The following is an 18,963-nucleotide window of genomic DNA, read 5'->3' on the forward strand; positions in this document are numbered from 1 at the left end:
TATGGTGCATTCACATTTGAGAACATGTTTTTAGAGATCTTAACTGCATGTACAGCTTTTTTATTTTTGTGCAGAATAAGACATATTTTGCTGTTTGTGGAAGAAATTATGGTACTTAAAAAAATGCAGTCTTTGTGATTTGCTGATTGCAGCCATATAAATTGAGATTTTGATTGCAATTAAGCTTTCAGCCTCATCACAAAAAAATGAGCCATATATTCCTTTGATTTTAGAAAAGTAACTGTATTCTGAATACCACCAGTTACTCAAAAATACTTCCCAACACTGTACATACATACATACATTTTAACATATGCTTTAACATTAGCATGTTCAAAAAGAAGAATTTTATTTGCATTTTGAGTGGAGGGTGCTTTACAAGGCAGATCTGTCTCTGCCTTTGTTCTCAGGCCTCCAAAATAAATCATAAACCATGTATATTGTTTTTAATGCATAGAAAAGGGTATAAAAAGTTAACAAGCTTTAGTTTTATTCAATAGTAGAGAGAGGACAGATGATCAGTGGAGCCTCGTTTTTGCCTGATTTGTTGGTGCAGGGGCTGAAGAAAGGCAGGATGACGTCGGTAAACCTGTCGCTGAACGAGTATATGAGCGCTCTGGCGTCCACATTGTAGAAAGACACCATTCCTTTGTCATAATCCAGGAAGACACCGATGCGAGAGGGCCGCTGAGTGAGGGTGAGTGGGGTGGATGGCTCAGTTCTGAAGGCGTAGTCTGTTTTATCGCGTAAACTCAGAAACCAGTATCCGTGAGCCGGGCTGACTGTGATTTTACCCTTTCTGCACACAGAGCGACTTGCTATGCCAAGGTCCCAGTCGGTCTTACTGCCAACTTCCACCTGCAATGCACAAGACTCAGGGTTAGTGGTAAGAATATTATATTGTGATGGGCCCAAGTTCAGATCTGGTTTAATACTGGTGGTTCATGCTGGTGGTTTATACATGATGTTTTAGAGCAGGGTTGTCAAACTCAAATTAACAGAGGGCCAAAATTAAAAACTGGGACTAGGTCATGGGCCAAACTAAATAGTTTAAATAAATAATATCTCTATATCCTATCTGTAGCCAGTGGGCCAGCTCTAATACATATTTGATATGATTTTGCGGGCCAAATATAATTATATCGCAGGCCAAGTTCGGCCCCTGGGCCTGAGTTTGACATGTCTGTTTTAGAGCATTATTTCCCAAAGACTCGTGACCCTCAGGTGGGTCCCAAGAGATTTGTTTTGTGGGTCGCGTTGTTATGATCTGCATGTAGATCTGCAATATGCAGTTCTGACACATGAGAGAGAAAGTGAGTCAGTGAATCCTATCAGCCTGCCCTGAACAAGTTTTCCTGCAGCTAAAGTTGAGAAATATTTGCTTGGTTGTTAAAAAGAAGGGTGAACAATCAGCAAAGGCACTTCAGGATTCTTATGGATACCATTTATTGCTGGTTCAATTACTGAGTAATACTAATTGTTCAGAGAGGCACAATCACTCAGTCAACAATAAAATATCCCCATTAATGTTCAAAAATGGTCAAATCCACTTTTTTTGTGATATACGAATAATGTCTATTGGCTTGGGTTGTGACTTTTAAAATATGGGTCCCCTGAAAAAAGTTTGGGAAACACTGTTTTAGAGGCATTAATCTATTCTTCCTTTTCTGTTCTATTTTTGCCATGTCAGTAGGTTAATTTGAAGCTTTGAGATTTAAAACAGTCAAAGAGAATGTGTGGTACCAGCTATACCTGATTTAATTGGTGTTTTATTGTTTGATAATCAGGAAGTTTGTGTGGACATTTGTGAAAAGTTAGTGCTTATAAACTCATCGCAGCGAATAGTTAGTTATGCTCGAAATGCATCAGGAGTGAGGAATAACTTTGGACCACTGCAAAGGATTTAAAATGAACTAGTTCTGTTTTCCACATCTTTAAGACAGTACAAATCAGGTGCCTTTAAGTTTAAAGTGAGTATAACCTGACCCTGGCTCCACCCACCTCCCAGTAGTGGCGGCCGCAGTCAAAACCCTCCCTTGCCAGAGCACAGACCACACGGTCAAATCGCTCAGGGCTGTCAGGGACTATTTGGTGCTTGTCTCCACAGAACACCTGCTTCCCATCCAAAGAGATGACCAGGCGAGGGTGAGATGTGTTTGGGTCCAGCGTGATGTCCTCTGGTGGGGACATGGAAGAGGGTTTGAAAGTCACTTTAAAGTGCATATGACAAGTTACAGAGTACTTTTTCCACCAACACATCACATATTTAACAAAATTCTTTAAGATTTTGCAAAAAAAATCCCTAACTTTGTGTATTTAAACTGTTTCTTTTGATGTTTTTGGAGACAAAGCTAAAATAATCTTTACATTTAGCCTGGTCCTGATCAGGTATTGCCCAAATAAGCCAGACTTTGACTTTAGCTCACTTCATGGAATATGGAATTTGCAAAAAAAACAAAAATAAAAACAAAACATAAGTGTTTAAAATAGATGTTTTTGTTCTTTGTAATAAACAAAAATCCATCAAGTAAACATGTGTAGTGAAGGCCCTTAAAGCAGATGTATTATGTAAAATCATTGCTTATTTTCAAGATTCACTAGCACCGGTATACGCCCACTGCTTTGTACAAATTGTATTTTCTTAATTGGTCATAGATTAAGACTCTGTAGCAGACACAAGCACAAAAGGTCCTCTTTAAACATGAGACTCATTATGCAAAATAAAAATGTCTGAGCAGTGACACATAAGTTATACAATGTAAACATAGAGAAACACAAGTCAGTTAATAATACAAGTAGTCAATAAACATACCTGCGTATTCCTGGACTTTTTTGACCTCTGGATAAAGAAAAAACATTACAAATTTCTGTAAGTATCACACATGAAATATGAAATAAAATGTGTGGTTCTGTAAGTGTAATTGATATTTACTTGGATTGTACTTGATCACAGACTGCTCAAATTCTGGTTTCTGTCCTTTCCCTAAACAAAAAGATGAATATTATTCTCATGACATTGGATTTGTTTGTTTATTTTGAGGCTCTTATATGATTGGACTTAGACAAAACTTAATTTATTCAGAAGGAAATGACCTGGACACCGTAGCTCACACATTACAATATAATAACACAATGATAATAAGCGTACAGACTTCTGTGAGTCTGCACATCTCCTCTTTGAACCTCTCCATGGTCTGAGTGATGTTCCTCAGGATGACACCAGAGGGCAGCTCTGAGCCCACAGCTGCACTGGACCAGTCCTTGGTTTGAGGAAGAGCAGAGAGAGAGGAGAATGTCTGTGGAGAAACAAGACAGGTGAGAACATGTGAGTGAGGACAGGTAAAAACAAGTTAAGACAGGTAAGGGCAGGTGAGAACAGGTAAAGACGGGTAAGGACAGGTGAAAACATGTGAACACAGGTGAGGACAGGTGAGAACAGGTAAAGACAGGTGAAAACATGCGAGGACAGATGAATAAAGTGTGTCCAAACTGTAAAAGGTGTGATTTTTTTTTTTTAACAAATAAAAATGTATATTTATATTTAGTGCTGTCATGCGATTAAAAAAAATTGAGAGATTAATTAATTATGATCTGTAATTAATTAATCTAATTAATTAATCTCATTTTAATCTCACCTAAAAATTGCTGAGAAAAGCCTTCAATTTGAGGTATTTTCATTTAAATTCATTATTACATTATTGTGGCAGATCAAAAGACTAATATAGATTTTAAAAAGTGACTTTATAAAGTCATTTATTGTTTAACAAATCTCTCCAATTTGGCTGTTGAGCCCAAGTCTCCATGAATAAGAAACTGTTTGCTGTAAAGTAGCAAAGACGAGGAAATCTGAACATAATAACTTTTGTCTACTTAAAGACAATAAAAAGTCCAGTCTTTCCTTAACCATATTAAAAATATTATTGATAGAGAAATGCTTTATATATGAAATCACTAGTTTTAGTCCTGGTTTAGACCTGGTTTAGACCTGCTTTAGTCCTAGTTCAGTCCTGGAATGGATTAATCCTGGTTTTAGTCCTGGTGTTAGTTCTGGTTTAGTCCTGGTTTAGACCTGGTTTAGTCCTGGTTTAGTCCTGGTTTAGACCTGGTTTAGACCTGGTTTAATAATGGTTTAGTCCTGGTTTTAGACCTGGTTTTAGTTCTGGTTTTAATTCTGGTTTTAGTTCTGGTTTGAGTTCTGGTTTAGTCCTGGTTTAGACCTGGTTTAGACCTGGTTTTAGTTCTGGTTTTAGTTCTGGTTTAGTCCTGGTTTAGACCTGGTTTAGTCCTGGTTTAGTTCTGGACTGGATTAGTCCTGGTTTTAGTCTTGGTGTTAGTTCTGGTTTAGAGGCGCACAGGAGGAAGCGCGGTTTACGCAGCGTAGCGAGAAAACACGATCCACACGCGGCTCACGGGAGCACGTCGGTGTCCGCGCAGTGTCTACGGAAGGAAACGTGGTCCGCGCGTTCTGAGGTTAATGACGATGATGAAGGTGTGTGTTTGTGTGTGTTTGTTTGTGTGTGTTTGTGTTTGTGTGTGTTTGTGTGCGTGTCCCCTCATGTGGCAGGTCACTATAGGACAGTAGTGCAGACATCATGAGCCTATGCAGGTTGTTTTCAGGCGATATTATATTTGTTATTTTCTTTTATATTTCACGTCGGGAGAATAATTTCCAAGACACAAATGTGTTTTTCCCTGTGCACTGCTGACTCTGTTCTACTGGCTCTTCGACCTCGTCCATTGTGCGACTGACGCCGCCAACATGAACATGACGTTTACATCGCTGTTACTGCGCGCGTTTTGTGTGGCTTTCCGGCAATGAGTGGAATTACCGAAATAAAAAAATTATAAATGTGTTTTTGTTTGTGTGTGTGTGTGTGTGTTGTTGTCCCAACAACACATAAAAACTGGTTTTATAATAAAGAAACTCACATACAGAAACACTAAAGTTAGAGATTAAAAATGAGATTAACGCGATTAAAAAACATAACGCGCTAAATATAACTGTAATTAATTCATCGCAATTAACGCGATAATTTGACACCACTATTTATATTAAATATGTGGAAACCATCTGATTTCGCAGCATTAGGATTCGTTCACTCGACGGTAGTCGGGTACTTTTTTAATTTAACCAATTGTTGCTGTTTGGTCATGATGTATGTAATACGCCGCTAACGGGACCACCTGGTATATTAAGCTTTTCCCAAATCCCGTAGGAAAAAAACGGCAATAACGTCTTTCCCATTGATAAAATTCACCAAACATTCTCTTTGTTCCGGCTTTAAATCCTCGATCTTGGGAATCGTTGCCAACACAGAATGTATGGCTTTGTCTACATCCATCTCACTTTGTTTACTGTTGTCATGGCTTCACAGCTCTTCGGTGATTGGCCGGTGCAGCACGGTCTACAGCTTCCTGGGTTCTTGCAAATCATCTAGTATATTCCGATTCCTGACCTAATCGCTGGAGAGAAATTAAATTAAGCGGAGGCACTAGGCGGCGCCAGCCTGGCTTGAACATCAGGCTCAGTAATGTAACAGTCATTGAGAAAACACACCCCACCAGAAAAATTACTTAGTGCACCTAAATTTCATTCACATATAAACTACACTACTACTATATGAGCAAGTAAATGGAAGTTCACATATTTTTTGATTATATATCCCCAGACTATGTTTTGTAAGTACTTTTGGCAGTGTAAGTTTGTGTGAGCTCTTACAGTGAGGAGTTGTATGTAGTTGTCAGTCTGGGCGAGTTGGGTCAGAGTGGCTCTCCTCTTCTTCAGTTCTGATAGTTCTTCTTCCAGTTCTTTCAACAGCTTCTGAGCCTTGTGCTCTGCTGCTCTGCGACTTATCTCTATAACCTAAGACCAGCAAGAACTTTTATTTACAATGGATCAAAAAATACAAAAGTTACAAACAGCTCTAACATGCAGTAATCATAATCAGTTTTAATGTGAATGTCTATTCCGTAGACATTACTGCCGTTTTTTGACTTCCATATGCTGTCCTAGATAACTGTATAGTCTCTTAAAGGGCCTATATTGCAGTATTTTTTGTGATCTATGTTATAATGTTGTTTCCTCATCAGAACAGACCTGGAGTTGTGTTTTGTTTCATTCACACATGTTTAACACACAAACCCTGCATATTTAGTCTATTTCACTCAAAACACCTTGTTCCACCTTGTGACGTCATGTGGTAATAGACGTGCTAGAAGTGCTTCACTGTGTTTTTAAACTCCACACACCTTCACTAGAATCATATGGAAGATTTCAGCCCTTGAATTGCCAATCTCTCCTGATCTAAAGGTAAAAGGTAGCTGTAACTTGAGATTACTGCTTCATGACATCACAAGGTGGAACAGAGCATTTTGAGTTTTGAAGATGTAGAGAGACTAATAAACCAGAATTACTCAAACATGTGTGAATGAAATAAAACACAATTCCAGGTATGTTTTCGATGGAGTAACAACATTATAACATGGCTTATAGCTCATAAGAATCCATTTTGTGTGATATGGGATGTTTAAAGGTACAGGGTGTTTTTGGTGGAAAGTGTGGCATGGAGATGTTATTGCTCTGCCTGGAATGTTGCCTGGATTGTTCCACAGTATGGCATTAAAATGATCTCCATGGAGACAAGCAGGTTGCTTAACTAGGCCATGTCACTGGACGGATCTGTGAAGAGATGTTTATGATCACAATACAAATGTATATTGTGATTATGTTTATGTTTGTCAAGTTGTTTTTGAACTATAAAAACACTTGTAATAAAATAAATATGAAATGTATGTTTAATGCCATACTGTGGAACATTCCAGGTAAAGCAATAACCGCCTCCATGGAGACAAGCAAGTGGCGTACCCTCCACTAGAAAAATTACATACTGCACCACCTTTAAGGGATGATATGTTTATGAAAAGTACAATATTAATACATACATCTTGAATTTCAGACTTCCAGTCATCGCGCAATGCATACTGGGAAGGATCCTCCAAAAAAGTGAGCATCAAACTGCCATGTTTGATTTCCCAGTGGGGTGCGTCTATTGTCAAAGCCAGTCTTTTCAAGTCTTTTGAACCATATCGCTTTTGTTTCTGGTTCTAATATTGTCATATTTTAGTTGTGGAATTCGGACATCGTAATTGTGTGGTTGTTGGAAAATGGGCTTCGTACATTTGCGGACTCCATAACTGCAAAAGGGAATCAGATCTGTGTGACTGCAAACCTCCGTTCAAACTGTTTCCCTTCCCAACGGAAATGAAAAATAGCGAAAAGCAGTACTGATCCACAGGAAAGACCAAAAAGGAAACCTTTGGCTGCCTAAGAAATCATCCCGAGTTTGCAGCAAACATTTTGTTTAGCGAGTGGTACAGAAGACAAGCAGACTGAGGTCGCACTTTCTTGTTCTTGTTACTTTACAGTAGTGTCATGTCTTGGTCGCTTTGCAGTGGAAGGTGTTTCTTGGTGAACAGCTGGTGCCTTTTTGCTTTGGTGTTGACTTTTTAAATTCATAACCAAGGTTGAACGAGGGATCGGGATTATGCTTTGTTGGTGCTATATATACAAAATGTTCGCTGCAAAATCAGAATGATTTCTGAGGCAGCCAAAAGTTAACTTTTTTGTCCTTCCTGTGTATCAATACTGCCCATCGCCTTCACCTTTCACTATTTTTCTATTCTGTTGGGAAGGAAAACAGTTTGAACAGAGGTGTGCAGTCACACAGATCTGATTCCCTTTTGCAGTTATGGAGTTCGCAAACTTCTGAAGCCCGTTTTCCACTGTTTGGACATCCAGCAACCACACAATTACCATGTCCGAATTTCCATAATATCAGAACCAGAAACAAAAGCGTTATGGTTCCAAAGATTTGAAAAGACTGGCTTTGACAATAGACGCATCTCACTGGGAAATCAAACACGGCAGTTTGATGCTCACTTTTTTGGAGGATCCTTCCCAGTATGCATTGAGCTGGAAGTCCGAAATTTGGGATGCATGTATATTTTGCAGTGACATTAAACTGGGAGTGTTCTACATGCATCTCTATTGGCGGAATGTTCTGCAGTTACCATGGTGACATAATGCTCAAAATAGCCAAAACAGTAATAACCGTTTCTACATTGTCTAATTTTCCAGAGCTTGTGATCAATACAAGCTTTCATACTAGCTAGTTTGTGACTGTAATTTTATGTGTGAGAGACTTAATCTGAACTTTGTGTTAAAACAAAACTCAGATTAAGTCTAATTTGAGTAACAGACCATCTGACAGAGTAGTGCATTCAGTTAGCTTTACACCCCAAGGGACTGTTGATGACATCAGCTGCAAAGTATCAACTTGGGCAACAAAATATAACAGGTCTCTCTACAGAATACTGGACTGGTAGTGATTTACATTATAATACATTATTGCAAGCAGTTAGTACAGATTGTTTGGTGTACTTTTTTAAACTAATCATTGTTTTATGATACATTTTTGAGCAATTGTGTTAAAATATTTTCCTTTTTGAATGCATAGGTTGTCTGAATACCTCTAGGATTTCAGCCTGACAGCGCTCCACGTTTGCGATGAGTTTTAAAAACATGTTCACTGCCTCCCCTGTGTCCTTCTCAGCTGCAGCCTAAAGCACAGACACAAGAAGGGACATTGAATTGATACATGGCTAGTTTTACATTCATAACAATAATCAAAGACTGTATTGGGAGGATACTTTTTGACAATATATATTTTTAAAAGGTTATATTACGTGAAATTGACTTGGAGCTGTGTTTTGTTTCATTCACACATGTTTGAGTCACCCTTTATTATGTCTCCATCGGTCTAAATGCTCTGTTCCACCTTGTTGTGATGTGAAGAGATGGTTTTCAAGTTGCCTTTTTACCTTTTGTTTAGAAGAGGAATTTAAATTCCAGGACTAAAATCATTCAAATGATCCAAGTGAAGGTGTATGGAGTTTAAAAATACCATGGAGCACTTGCTGTATTACCACATGACATCACAAGATGGAACAGTGTTTTCTGTTTGAGAGAAGAACTCAGCCTAAATAAGCAGGATTTGTGGGTTAAACATGTGTAAATGAAACACAACACCAAGTGCATTTTTGATATAGAAACAACATGATAATCTGAAAAAAGCATTATATAGGCCTTTAATTTCAAATCCTTTTAGTCCTCCCAATGCAATTTTGCATAGGCAAATATACTGGGCCTTGACTTGCACTCGAATACTACGAATACTCTGGTCTAGGAGTATATACTCAATGGGAAAAATCAATTGTTCAAACACAAAATATAAAAATGGAAAGAAAGTGAAACTGAAAGATATCTCAGTTTAAAAAACAAAACAAAACATAATCCATATGAAAAGACTTTCTCAGACAATTGTCGTGTACCTTTATTTCAAGTAGAGTAGTTTGAATCTCCAGAACTTTTGTCTCTCGTTCACTGATCAGGTCTTTGAGCTCCACGTCCACAATCCCCAACCGAGACTGAACACAGAGCAAGAACAATACAAAGGTCCATATGACTGTGGTCCAACTGAAATACATGATTCATTAAGTACACAATTTCAAAGTTGTTGATTCTAGTCAGTGCAGGTTATGCTTTTAGCAAAGATAAGATGATATCAAGTAATAAGTAATATGACTTTTTAATATACATAAATAATAATTCTCATTTAGTAGAGAATCTAGTACAGAGCTTTAAGCCTTGTTGGGATGTTGTTACCTCATCAAAAACATACCTGGAGTTGTGTTTTGTTTCATTCACGAATGTTTGAGTACCTGCACCTTCAAAGTGCTCTGTTCTACCTTATAGTGTCATAAACTGGTAGTTCTGAAGCTAGTAATGACCTCTTACCTTTGTTTAGTAGAGATGGCAAATTTCCTGTTTGAGACAAGAAATCATCCTAAATATGCAGGGTTTGTGTGTGGATGAAACAAAACACAACTCCAGGTATGTTTTTGATGAGGAAACAGCATTACAACATAGATCAGAAAATAGAGTAACAGTAATAGAGTAATAATAATCTGACAGTTTTTAACCCCAGCGTTGAAGCATTGAAGGATGGGTCAAATACACACATTTTTGGGGCCATCGTACCTTCCTGATCTGCCACTCCCTCTTAGCGTTTGTGATGGTGTGCCCCCTGTGGTCAGATGACTCCGCACACGCACTGCACACACACACATTGTCCTCAGGGCAGAAGTAAGCAAGGCCACGCAGGTGCAGCGGGCACAAGGGGAGGCTCGGGTCCTGGTCATGGGCACTGCTCACCGTGTATCTGCCAGGATAAACAAAACATGGAAACAAAATACTGTTAAAGAAAATCTGGAGTACATCATGTGTTTAGTATATAAAATATTAATTTCATTATATTTCTGTTATATATCTGGTCTCCTCCTGAAACAAGTTCAGAAATTTTAACTGAAAGTCAGCTAGGCTAGGCTTTAGCTCAGATGCCACTTTTATACATTATCATTTATGATGTAAAATAACACTCAACAGTGACTTTGAACAAGGCTAGCCAATCACAGTCATCAGTTACTTCAACAATCAACCAATTACATCTCAAGCTGTTCGTACAAATGCCCTCTCTTCCCCCTGTCTGTCTTGCTCATCACATCTCCACCTTCTTACCTGCGTTGAGGAGTGTATGCCGGAGGGGGATCATCATGTTCTGTGATTGTTTTCTGAAAGCGGGTCACCATCTCAGTGATGACTCCCTCTGGCATCTCTCCTCTCCTGTTGGGTGTGGACTTGCGTCTTGTTGAAATAGGGCTGCGGTTGTCCCAGCTCCTGGCCTCCCCGGACACAGGTGTTCCTGTGGCAGCTGCTTGTTTGAAATGCTCTGTGATCTCCTTCAGCGTGCGGTTTATGTGCAGCTCTGGGCGGCGGTTGAAGCTTTCTTTACACAGAGGACACTGGTACATTTTGGACGCTCTGGAGGTGGTTTTACTGGTGTCCCAATAAGAGGAGATGCAGGCCTGGCAACACAAATAAAGATCATCTTTATTCTGTATTAGGATTCTACCGAGGAGTTGCTAGTCTTCCTGGGGTCCAGATAATGTAAAAATGACAGTTTAAAACACATACAGATGGTGTACAATTGTATTCACTCAAGTCAATATAAGGACATAAGGATAACCTGATTACATTATTTAATAACACGAGGAACAGTAAAACTATCTACACTCCATAGGCCTATCCATAATCCAGGCATGTCCAAGCTATGTTTTAATGTAACGTAATCAGCTATAAAGAGTAAATATGAACTTACTTTTCAAATTGCATATATTGAAATGATCTGAATTCTAAATATTAATTTGAATAAATCAATCTAATGTAAGTATAAGATTTAAACATAAAGACTATGGCTTGAAACAACAAAATAAACCCAACATCAATCTTACCTCACTGTCATTTGTGTAATTAAAAGATTAAAATTAAATGCAATGTGTTGAAATGAGTCAAAGGATCCAGGCCAAGTAAGTTAATCTGAAACTTAATGAATTTGATAAAGTGCACTTCTGATACCTGGCAGTAGCTGTGACCACATGGTGTGGACACTGGGTTGTTGAAGATGTCGAGGCAGATGGAGCAGGAGAACTGGTCCTCAGACAGAAAGGCTGCAGGTAACGCCATCTTTTTATGTTCTGTGAGAGAAAGAGGGAGACAAAGATTACACAAAACTGACTCTTGTGAACACTCTAGCATACTTCCCACAATGCCTTTAGGCAAAAACATGAACTTGAACTTGTCATCACTGAGAGATTTAGGAGACAGTGTGGATTTAAAGCATGTTCAACCAGACAAACATGTTGGTAATGCATTTTTGCACAAGGGAGAATTACCCAAATATTATGAACTGTAGTATTGCTTCTTTAAAAATATTGCTCAGCTGAAGTAGAAGTAGCTTGTGGTACCTGTTAGATTAGATGCAAAATCATAGTTGGTTTTAGCTTCCTGCTTATTAATACTAACTCAGCAGTTACCATGGCACACATTAGCAAACACTGTGAGCTTATGACTGTAAATTTTATTTGAGATGGACCTGTTTACAAGCGCAAATCATCTCACCTGCTCTAATTCCAACCAAGTCAGTTCTTTCTGGTCAGACTGTGCTAAAATGAAGCTCAGATTAAGTCAATCTTAAGTGACAGATCTTCAAACAGAGTAGTGCTTTGAGTCAACGTCACACCCCCAGGGAATGTTGATGACATCAGCTGCAAAGTATCACCAGGCTATTTATTTTGCATTACTAATTGCTATAGTGACTGCGCTAAAAAAATAAAACTTTGCACTAGCAGTTGACTACGTAACTTTCCTGGTAGAGGGATCTCTGCCCTAGCCTGATTCATCAGCCGGTTTTACTTCGTTTCACTTCGTAGAAACCGTCTGACCTCGCAGTGTTAGAATTCGTTCGCTTGATGAAAGGTGGGTACTTTTTTTATTTAACCAATTGTTGCTATTTGGCCGTGACGTATGTAATGCGCCTCTAACGGGGCTAACTGGTATATTAAGCTTTTCCCAAATCCCGTAGGAAGAAGAGCAATAATGTCTTTCCCCTTGATGAAATTCACCAAACATTCTCTTTGCTCCTCGATCTCGGGAATCGTTGCCAACACAGAATATATGGCTCTTCGCTGATTGGCTAGTGCCCGAACTTGCACTTCCAGGGTTTTTGCGAAACCGTCTATTGCATTTTGGTTCCTGACCTAGTTGCTGGAGAGAAATGAAATTGAGTGGAGGCACTAGGTGGCGCCAGCCTGGATTACTCTGCCTGTTATTGCTTTGCCTGGAATATTCCACAGTTTGTCATTAAACTTATCTTCATAGAGACAGACAGGAGGCACCACCAGGACAGGTTACAGGTCAGAAGTAAGAATGCATGTTTTTCAATGTGCTGGAAGAATGACCTGATTTTGATACAGATACCAGAGCAAAAAAATATACTTCAAGATTAAAAAGTAAAAGTATTTCATGTAACTCTTGATAATAAAATGCTTTTACTTATCAGTCCAGTTAAAATGTAGTGGAGTAGAAAGTACAGATACCTTCTCTTAAATAAGGTGAAGTACAGATACCTTTTTTTTTTTTAAACTTAAAGTACTTCACTTCTTTTACTTTGTTACATTCTACCACATTCTATCTGAGCAGATCAATAACATATCCAAGGAGAAAACTAGGTGCCGTAGCTCTCACCAGAAAAGTTACATATAGTATCTTTAAGGATCAAGTTTCAAGAGATACAAGAGGTGTTTTTTTTACATATCGAGTCAACAGAAAGTGTGGAGTCATGAATGGAGGCAGTGCTGACAGCCTAAGCCAGTATTTCTTGATCTCTCAAAGCTATGTTTATGGTTGGGTTTGAAAGATTCTGCCACCTGCTCCATAACAGACAATAGAAACCACTGCTACAATAACAACAGACCATCACAACTCAAGTTATAAATCATAGCCATCAATCATCAACACTGTGCAAGCCCAGAGTACAAAATACATCACAAAATCATCTAGAAATCATTTATGATTGCTGAGTTGCATTCTGTCATCCAATAATATTGAATACAGATGGAGGCAGCTAAAAATAAAGAAGGGGTATTATGCAAAATCTACTTTTTAGAGCTTTCTACCATGATATAACATGCCTGAAGTGGTTTTATGTATGTCATCCATGCATGTTTGAGTAATCTAGTGATCTCTCCCAGGCCCTATTCTAATTCTCTTCATGGTTAGGAGTAAGATTTTGTGCAATGCTCAGCCCAGAAACCTACATCACCCATGCTCCCACACAACAGTTTTCTATAGATATACAAAAACACTATACAAAATAATACACTAGAACATCATAAACCTGATGCGATGATGTGCAGAAGTGTAACTAGTGAGTGTCAAAAATGAAAAAAATTATAGTTATACATTATATTTAACAGGGCGACCTAAATATGTTACGTGTCAGCAATTAATAAAACATAGAAGTGTAATACCCCCGCCCCCTTTAGTACTGATGCAGATTTTTGTTATAGTGAATTCGAGTGACATTTATGCATTTACCTTTTGGATATTTAACACGAAAATACAGTGTTATTAATAGATCTTAGAGAATAACCATATTCTAGAATCTGAAAACCACCAATAGAAACCACTGCTACTGCAACAACAAGAATACTGATCATTATCAAGAACTACAAGCTGAGAGTACAGATAACCATTCATAAAATAATCTATGAATCACACGTAGTACACTAAAGGACATCTTGTACTGAGGGAATGATAGCATAATATAATGGTTTGACATTATCCACTGGTATTAGCTTTCTGCTGTGTGCATTTTGAAGACTTTTTCCCATTCAAAAGTATAATAGCTTGGTTTCAATTGTTTATGACTTTGGCAACAATTCAAAAACGTTTGTCATTGAGTATGTAATCTGAAGTAATGTTGCCGCTGAAATTTGAGATTTTAATTATTTACTGTCCGTGTGTGTCATCCATTCCGCACATTCTGATTAATTACCGTTTTGTTTACGTTTGTTCTTCCACAAAACTATTATTTGATATTGCAGAGTCATAGAGGTGACAGTTTTAATGTTGTTTACCATCAGTTTACCAACTAGTGTCCTCAAAATCAATTAAGTTAAGCAGTTTAAACAAGGTTACAAACAATATCTTCATGGTTAGATATGCCAAGCTAATTCAAAATGTAAACAGCAATTGAAAAAACTGTATTACCAAAAAATATCCTCCAGTGATTCTCAAATTATTTGATATATTACACAAAATGGATTCCTGTGAGTTTTAAGTCATGTTATAATGCAGTTACCTCACCAAAAACATACCTGGAGTTTTGTTTCATTCATGTTTGAGTAATCCTAGTTTATGTCTGTTTACATCTCCAAAGTTCAAAATGCTCTGTTCCAACTTGTGATGTCATGTAATGGTAGTTAACATCTACCTTTTACGTTTAGTTCAATGGAAGTGGGCTGAAATCATCCAAATGATTATAGTGGAAGTGTATGGAGTTTAAAAACACGGTGGAGCACTTTTGTATCATCACATGACATCAAAAGGTGGGACAGAGTGTTTTCAGTTTGAGAGAATTAAAAATGCAATCCGAGAAATAATCATGGACTTCAGCAACATGGGTAACTACTTAAAGACATCACAAGGGGGAACCGAGCATTTTGACCCTTTTATGACTTGTCTTTTCTCTCAACGTACCTTTTCCCATGAACAGAATCATATATACGTACCGAAGTATGAAGTGAACCGGCATACTTAACATAGCTGAGATAAAATGATCAGTTAAAAATGATGAGTGGGTTTTCCACATGACAAGATCTAACCTGCTAGAAAAAGAAGCTATTTTGAAACACTGTGAACGTAATACTACACTAGAAATAGTAACGGTGCCAGTATTCTTACTCGAGTAAAAGTTTTGGTTACTTTTCCCACTGTGAGTAAGTCAACAAGTGACAAAAGCTTTATGTTGACCAATATGAAATGATTTGAACATTTGTTTCTTGCACCGCTCCTTCAAATATTGTTGTTTTTCTTCAAAATACTGTTATTGAGCTGCTATTGATTTGCCTGAAATGTTCCACAGTGAAGCATTATACTCATGCATCTCAATTAAAATAAGCAGAAATGAAATTAGGCCAAAATATAGGTCAGATCTATGGAGAGACGTGTCAGTGTATTGTAAGAATGCCTGTTTTTCATGGCATTTTTAAACAATAAATACACCTGTAATGGAATAAATGTAAAATAGAAAAGTTTAACGCTGTACTGTGGAACATTTCAGGCAAAACAATCACATCGTCATGGAGACGTGCAGGTGGTGGACCCTGTTCCCGGAAATTAAACAGTGCACGGAGATGTTAGCCTGATTCATCAGCCAGTTTCACTTCTTGGAAACCGTCCGACCTTGCAGTGTTAGAATTCGTTCACTCGATGGTAGGCCGGTCCTTTTTATCGTTTAACCAGTCACTGCTATTTGGTCTTGATGTATGTAATGCGCCGCTAACGAGTCTAACTGGTATATTAAACTTTTCCCAGATCCCGTAGGAAGAAGGGCAATAATGTCTTTCCCCTTGATAGAATTCACCAAACATTCTCTTTGTTCTGGCTTTAAATCCTCGATCGCGGGAATCATTGGCAACACTGAATATATGGTTCTTCACTGATTGGCTGGTGCCCGAACTCGCACTTCCGAAGTTTTTGCGAACCGTCAAGTGTATTCTGATTCCTGACCTAGTCGCTGGAGAGAAATTAAATTCAGCGCAGGCACTAGGTGGCACCAGCCGGGCTACGGAGATGTCATTGCGTTGACTGGAATGTTCCACAGTATGACATTAAACAAATCTAGTATCTAGTATTTTACTTCTCAAAACTACCACAAAGACATGTATTCTTACTACCAGAAAAGTTACACAGTGCACCTTTAAGTTAGTCTTACTTGGATAGGACTCTTCTCAAATACAATTTTTTGAGTGGTTTCTTGGATCACAACTTTGTACTTCACATGAGTAATATTATTTTAAAGTACTAGTATGCATTTTTGACACCATAAAGTATAGTTACATACAGTATGCATAATTATAAAACCTTAGGCCTACTTTGTTTTGTTGGCGTGTGCATGTAGTTGGCTCGTGTCTTAAAGGAACGCAGATGAACCAGTCTCCCTGCTTCACTCATGTAAAGTTTTGCTTGACTGAACTTTGCTCTGTTTCTCATGGACTTAACATGTAAATGACATGTGGCAACTGTCATTACTGTATTGACGTCAATGATATGAAGAAAACTAAAGGTGCATTGTGTAACTTTGCTGGTGGAAGGCCCTGTCAAATGCTTTTCTCCATGGAGATGTTATTGCCTCGTCTTAAATGTTTATATGGTATTAAACCTTTATGTCTTCGTAGAGACCAAACCAGACCAAGTTACAGGTCAGGTCTGTGGAGACGTAACCCAACTCACTGTCAGAGTGCCTGTTTTTCTAGTTATTTTTGAGCTATAAAACCACTTAGAATTGAATAAATGTAAGGTAGAGCTGTTTTTAATGTCATACTGTGGGACATTCCAGTTATGCAAAACACCTTTAAATGCACCTTTAAAAATGTGTTTAGTTACAGAATGCTGAATACTTGCTTTAAGTATTCTAAATACTTAGAATCCTTTTACACTGAGTTGCATTATATTGTAGTGTAAACAACATGACATATAATTACAAACAGCTTTTTTTTAATTGTTTGTGTTGTTATATGGATTCATTTATGTGTAATTATGCTTTTTTTTTATTAATTTTCTTTTTATTTTTTTTTTTTTACTAATACTATGCAGTTCAAAGTCAAAATTGCAATGTAATTCCTTTGATTTTTTTGAAAAGTAACCACTAAAAATCAACAAACATGATTGAATTTATGAGTATCAAAAAATAAATACATTTAAAAATAACAAGAAAACAGTACAATTATTTAGTTTCATTCATATTTGGTAACACTTAATAATAACTACACATGAATTGGTCATAATAAAGCATGAAGAAAGGCTTAATTTATAACCAACAAACAGAAGAATAATTAAGGCTTAGTAATTCATTAACACCCTAACTCCTAACCCCTTAATTAACAATGATTCAGACTTAGCAACTACATTAACTGAACCTTAACCTTGCCTCTGGATAGTTGTTATTGTACTGAATTAAATGTTCCACAGTATGACAATATTAAATGTGTATATTACCATGGAGACAAGAAGGTGACACTATTAGGGGAAACTTTGAGTCAGATCTGTGGAGAGGCGAATCCGCTCACAGTAACAATACGTGTTTTTCAAGGTATTTATGAGCAATAAAACACTTTTAACTGATTAAACACAAAATAGACTGATATGTTTAATGCCATATTTTGGAACATTCGAAGCAAAGCAAGAACAAGCTCCATGGAGATAGCAGGTGACGTAGCCTCTACCAGAAACATTCCATAGTACACCTATAATTAAATACTCCGGTGAACCACATCAGCTCAGATGGATTTCATAGTAGTAAAATGTACCAGGCCACTAACCAATGTGATGTATTTTTCTTTCTGAATAGGCAAATAAACATATATTTGACACAATATAATGCAGCTATTCTTTAAATATGCTATATATTCTAATATTATCAGTCAATCAATCAATCAGACTTTATTTACAGAGCAATTTTCATACAAAAAATGCAACACAAAGCACTTATAGTATTATTATATTATATTGTCCAATCTAAAACTTTAAATTCACAACTTAAAAACAAAAAACACAACTTAACTTATGGCTAATTGAAATGCTGTGGCCTTAGTAATATTAGAAACTACTGTATAGTCTTAAACACGACTAAATTCACATGAAGAAAACACTTAAATATTAGAAAATACGAAATATTAAACATTACAAAACCGTATTTAATGTTATTATTTACTCAACCAAAGCTTGCAGGTAAACAAATCTTATCATAAACTTAACAAAGAACTGCTATGTAAGCTATTGTTTCCGTTTTCTGTTAGGTCACATTTTGAGAAGATAGTTTATTTAAAATATTTAATAATCATAATTTGTCACCATTCTGAAACACAAGTCTAAAATAAAGTGTAATGATTTGAAAGTGATCTTACCTGGTTGGCTGCAGTATCCGTGTGTGTGTTTCTCAGAGTGTGATATCAGTTTTCCATCTGTACACCAGTTCTTCTTGCTCTCTGCTGCTTAATCTCTCTTTCCCGTCACCAGCCTCTGAGCTATTGTGAATGTGAAGTGACCCCACCCTCCCTCCGTCCTTCTCTCTCCCCCTCTCTGCAACATCTTAAGTTCAAATTACTTAAAGCTATAGTAAGTCATTTTTGCCCTAAAATAGTCTAAAATAAAGTTACATTATGAGAAGTACATGCATCTTTTCTGTGAGCAGGTTTGCATCTCCAAGAAATAAAAATAGAAAA

General features: G+C 37.4%; 1 protein-coding gene across 1 annotated transcript; it reads right to left on the reverse strand.

Moving 5' to 3' along the window:
- Positions 1-73: 73 nt before the first annotated feature.
- Positions 74-18,743, reverse strand: btr01 (bloodthirsty-related gene family, member 1). Its single transcript, XM_020932979.2, has 12 exons — positions 18,646-18,743; positions 11,534-11,652; positions 10,637-10,983; positions 10,100-10,280; positions 9,391-9,486; positions 8,530-8,619; positions 5,720-5,863; positions 3,149-3,296; positions 2,933-2,983; positions 2,813-2,839; positions 2,002-2,177; positions 74-858 (listed from the first exon to the last, which is right to left on the reverse strand). Exons 2-12 carry the CDS (start codon positions 11,639-11,641, stop codon positions 490-492), a joined length of 1,737 nt encoding a protein of 578 aa, XP_020788638.2. The 5' UTR covers positions 11,642-11,652; positions 18,646-18,743; the 3' UTR covers positions 74-489.
- Positions 18,744-18,963: the final 220 nt, after the last annotated feature.

The sequence above is a fragment of the Boleophthalmus pectinirostris genome, unplaced genomic scaffold (assembly GCF_026225935.1).
Source record: "Boleophthalmus pectinirostris isolate CB_2022bp ecotype Guang Dong unplaced genomic scaffold, ASM2622593v1 HiC_scaffold_22, whole genome shotgun sequence".
Lineage (NCBI taxonomy): Eukaryota > Metazoa > Chordata > Actinopteri > Gobiiformes > Gobiidae > Boleophthalmus > Boleophthalmus pectinirostris.

Bases quoted from the DNA above. Each gene is read 5' to 3' on its own strand.
- btr01 (XM_020932979.2), bottom strand. From the start codon at position 11,641: ATGGCGTTACCTGCAGCCTTTCTGTCTGAGGACCAGTTCTCCTGCTCC. The intron at 10,984-11,533 runs GTATCAGAAGTG...TTGTGTTGCCAG, and splicing joins GTGGTCACAGCTACTGCCAG to GCCTGCATCTCCTCTTATTG. The intron at 5,864-8,529 runs GTATTCAGACAA...TGCTGGTCTTAG, and splicing joins GTCAGGCTGAAATCCTAGAG to GTTATAGAGATAAGTCGCAG.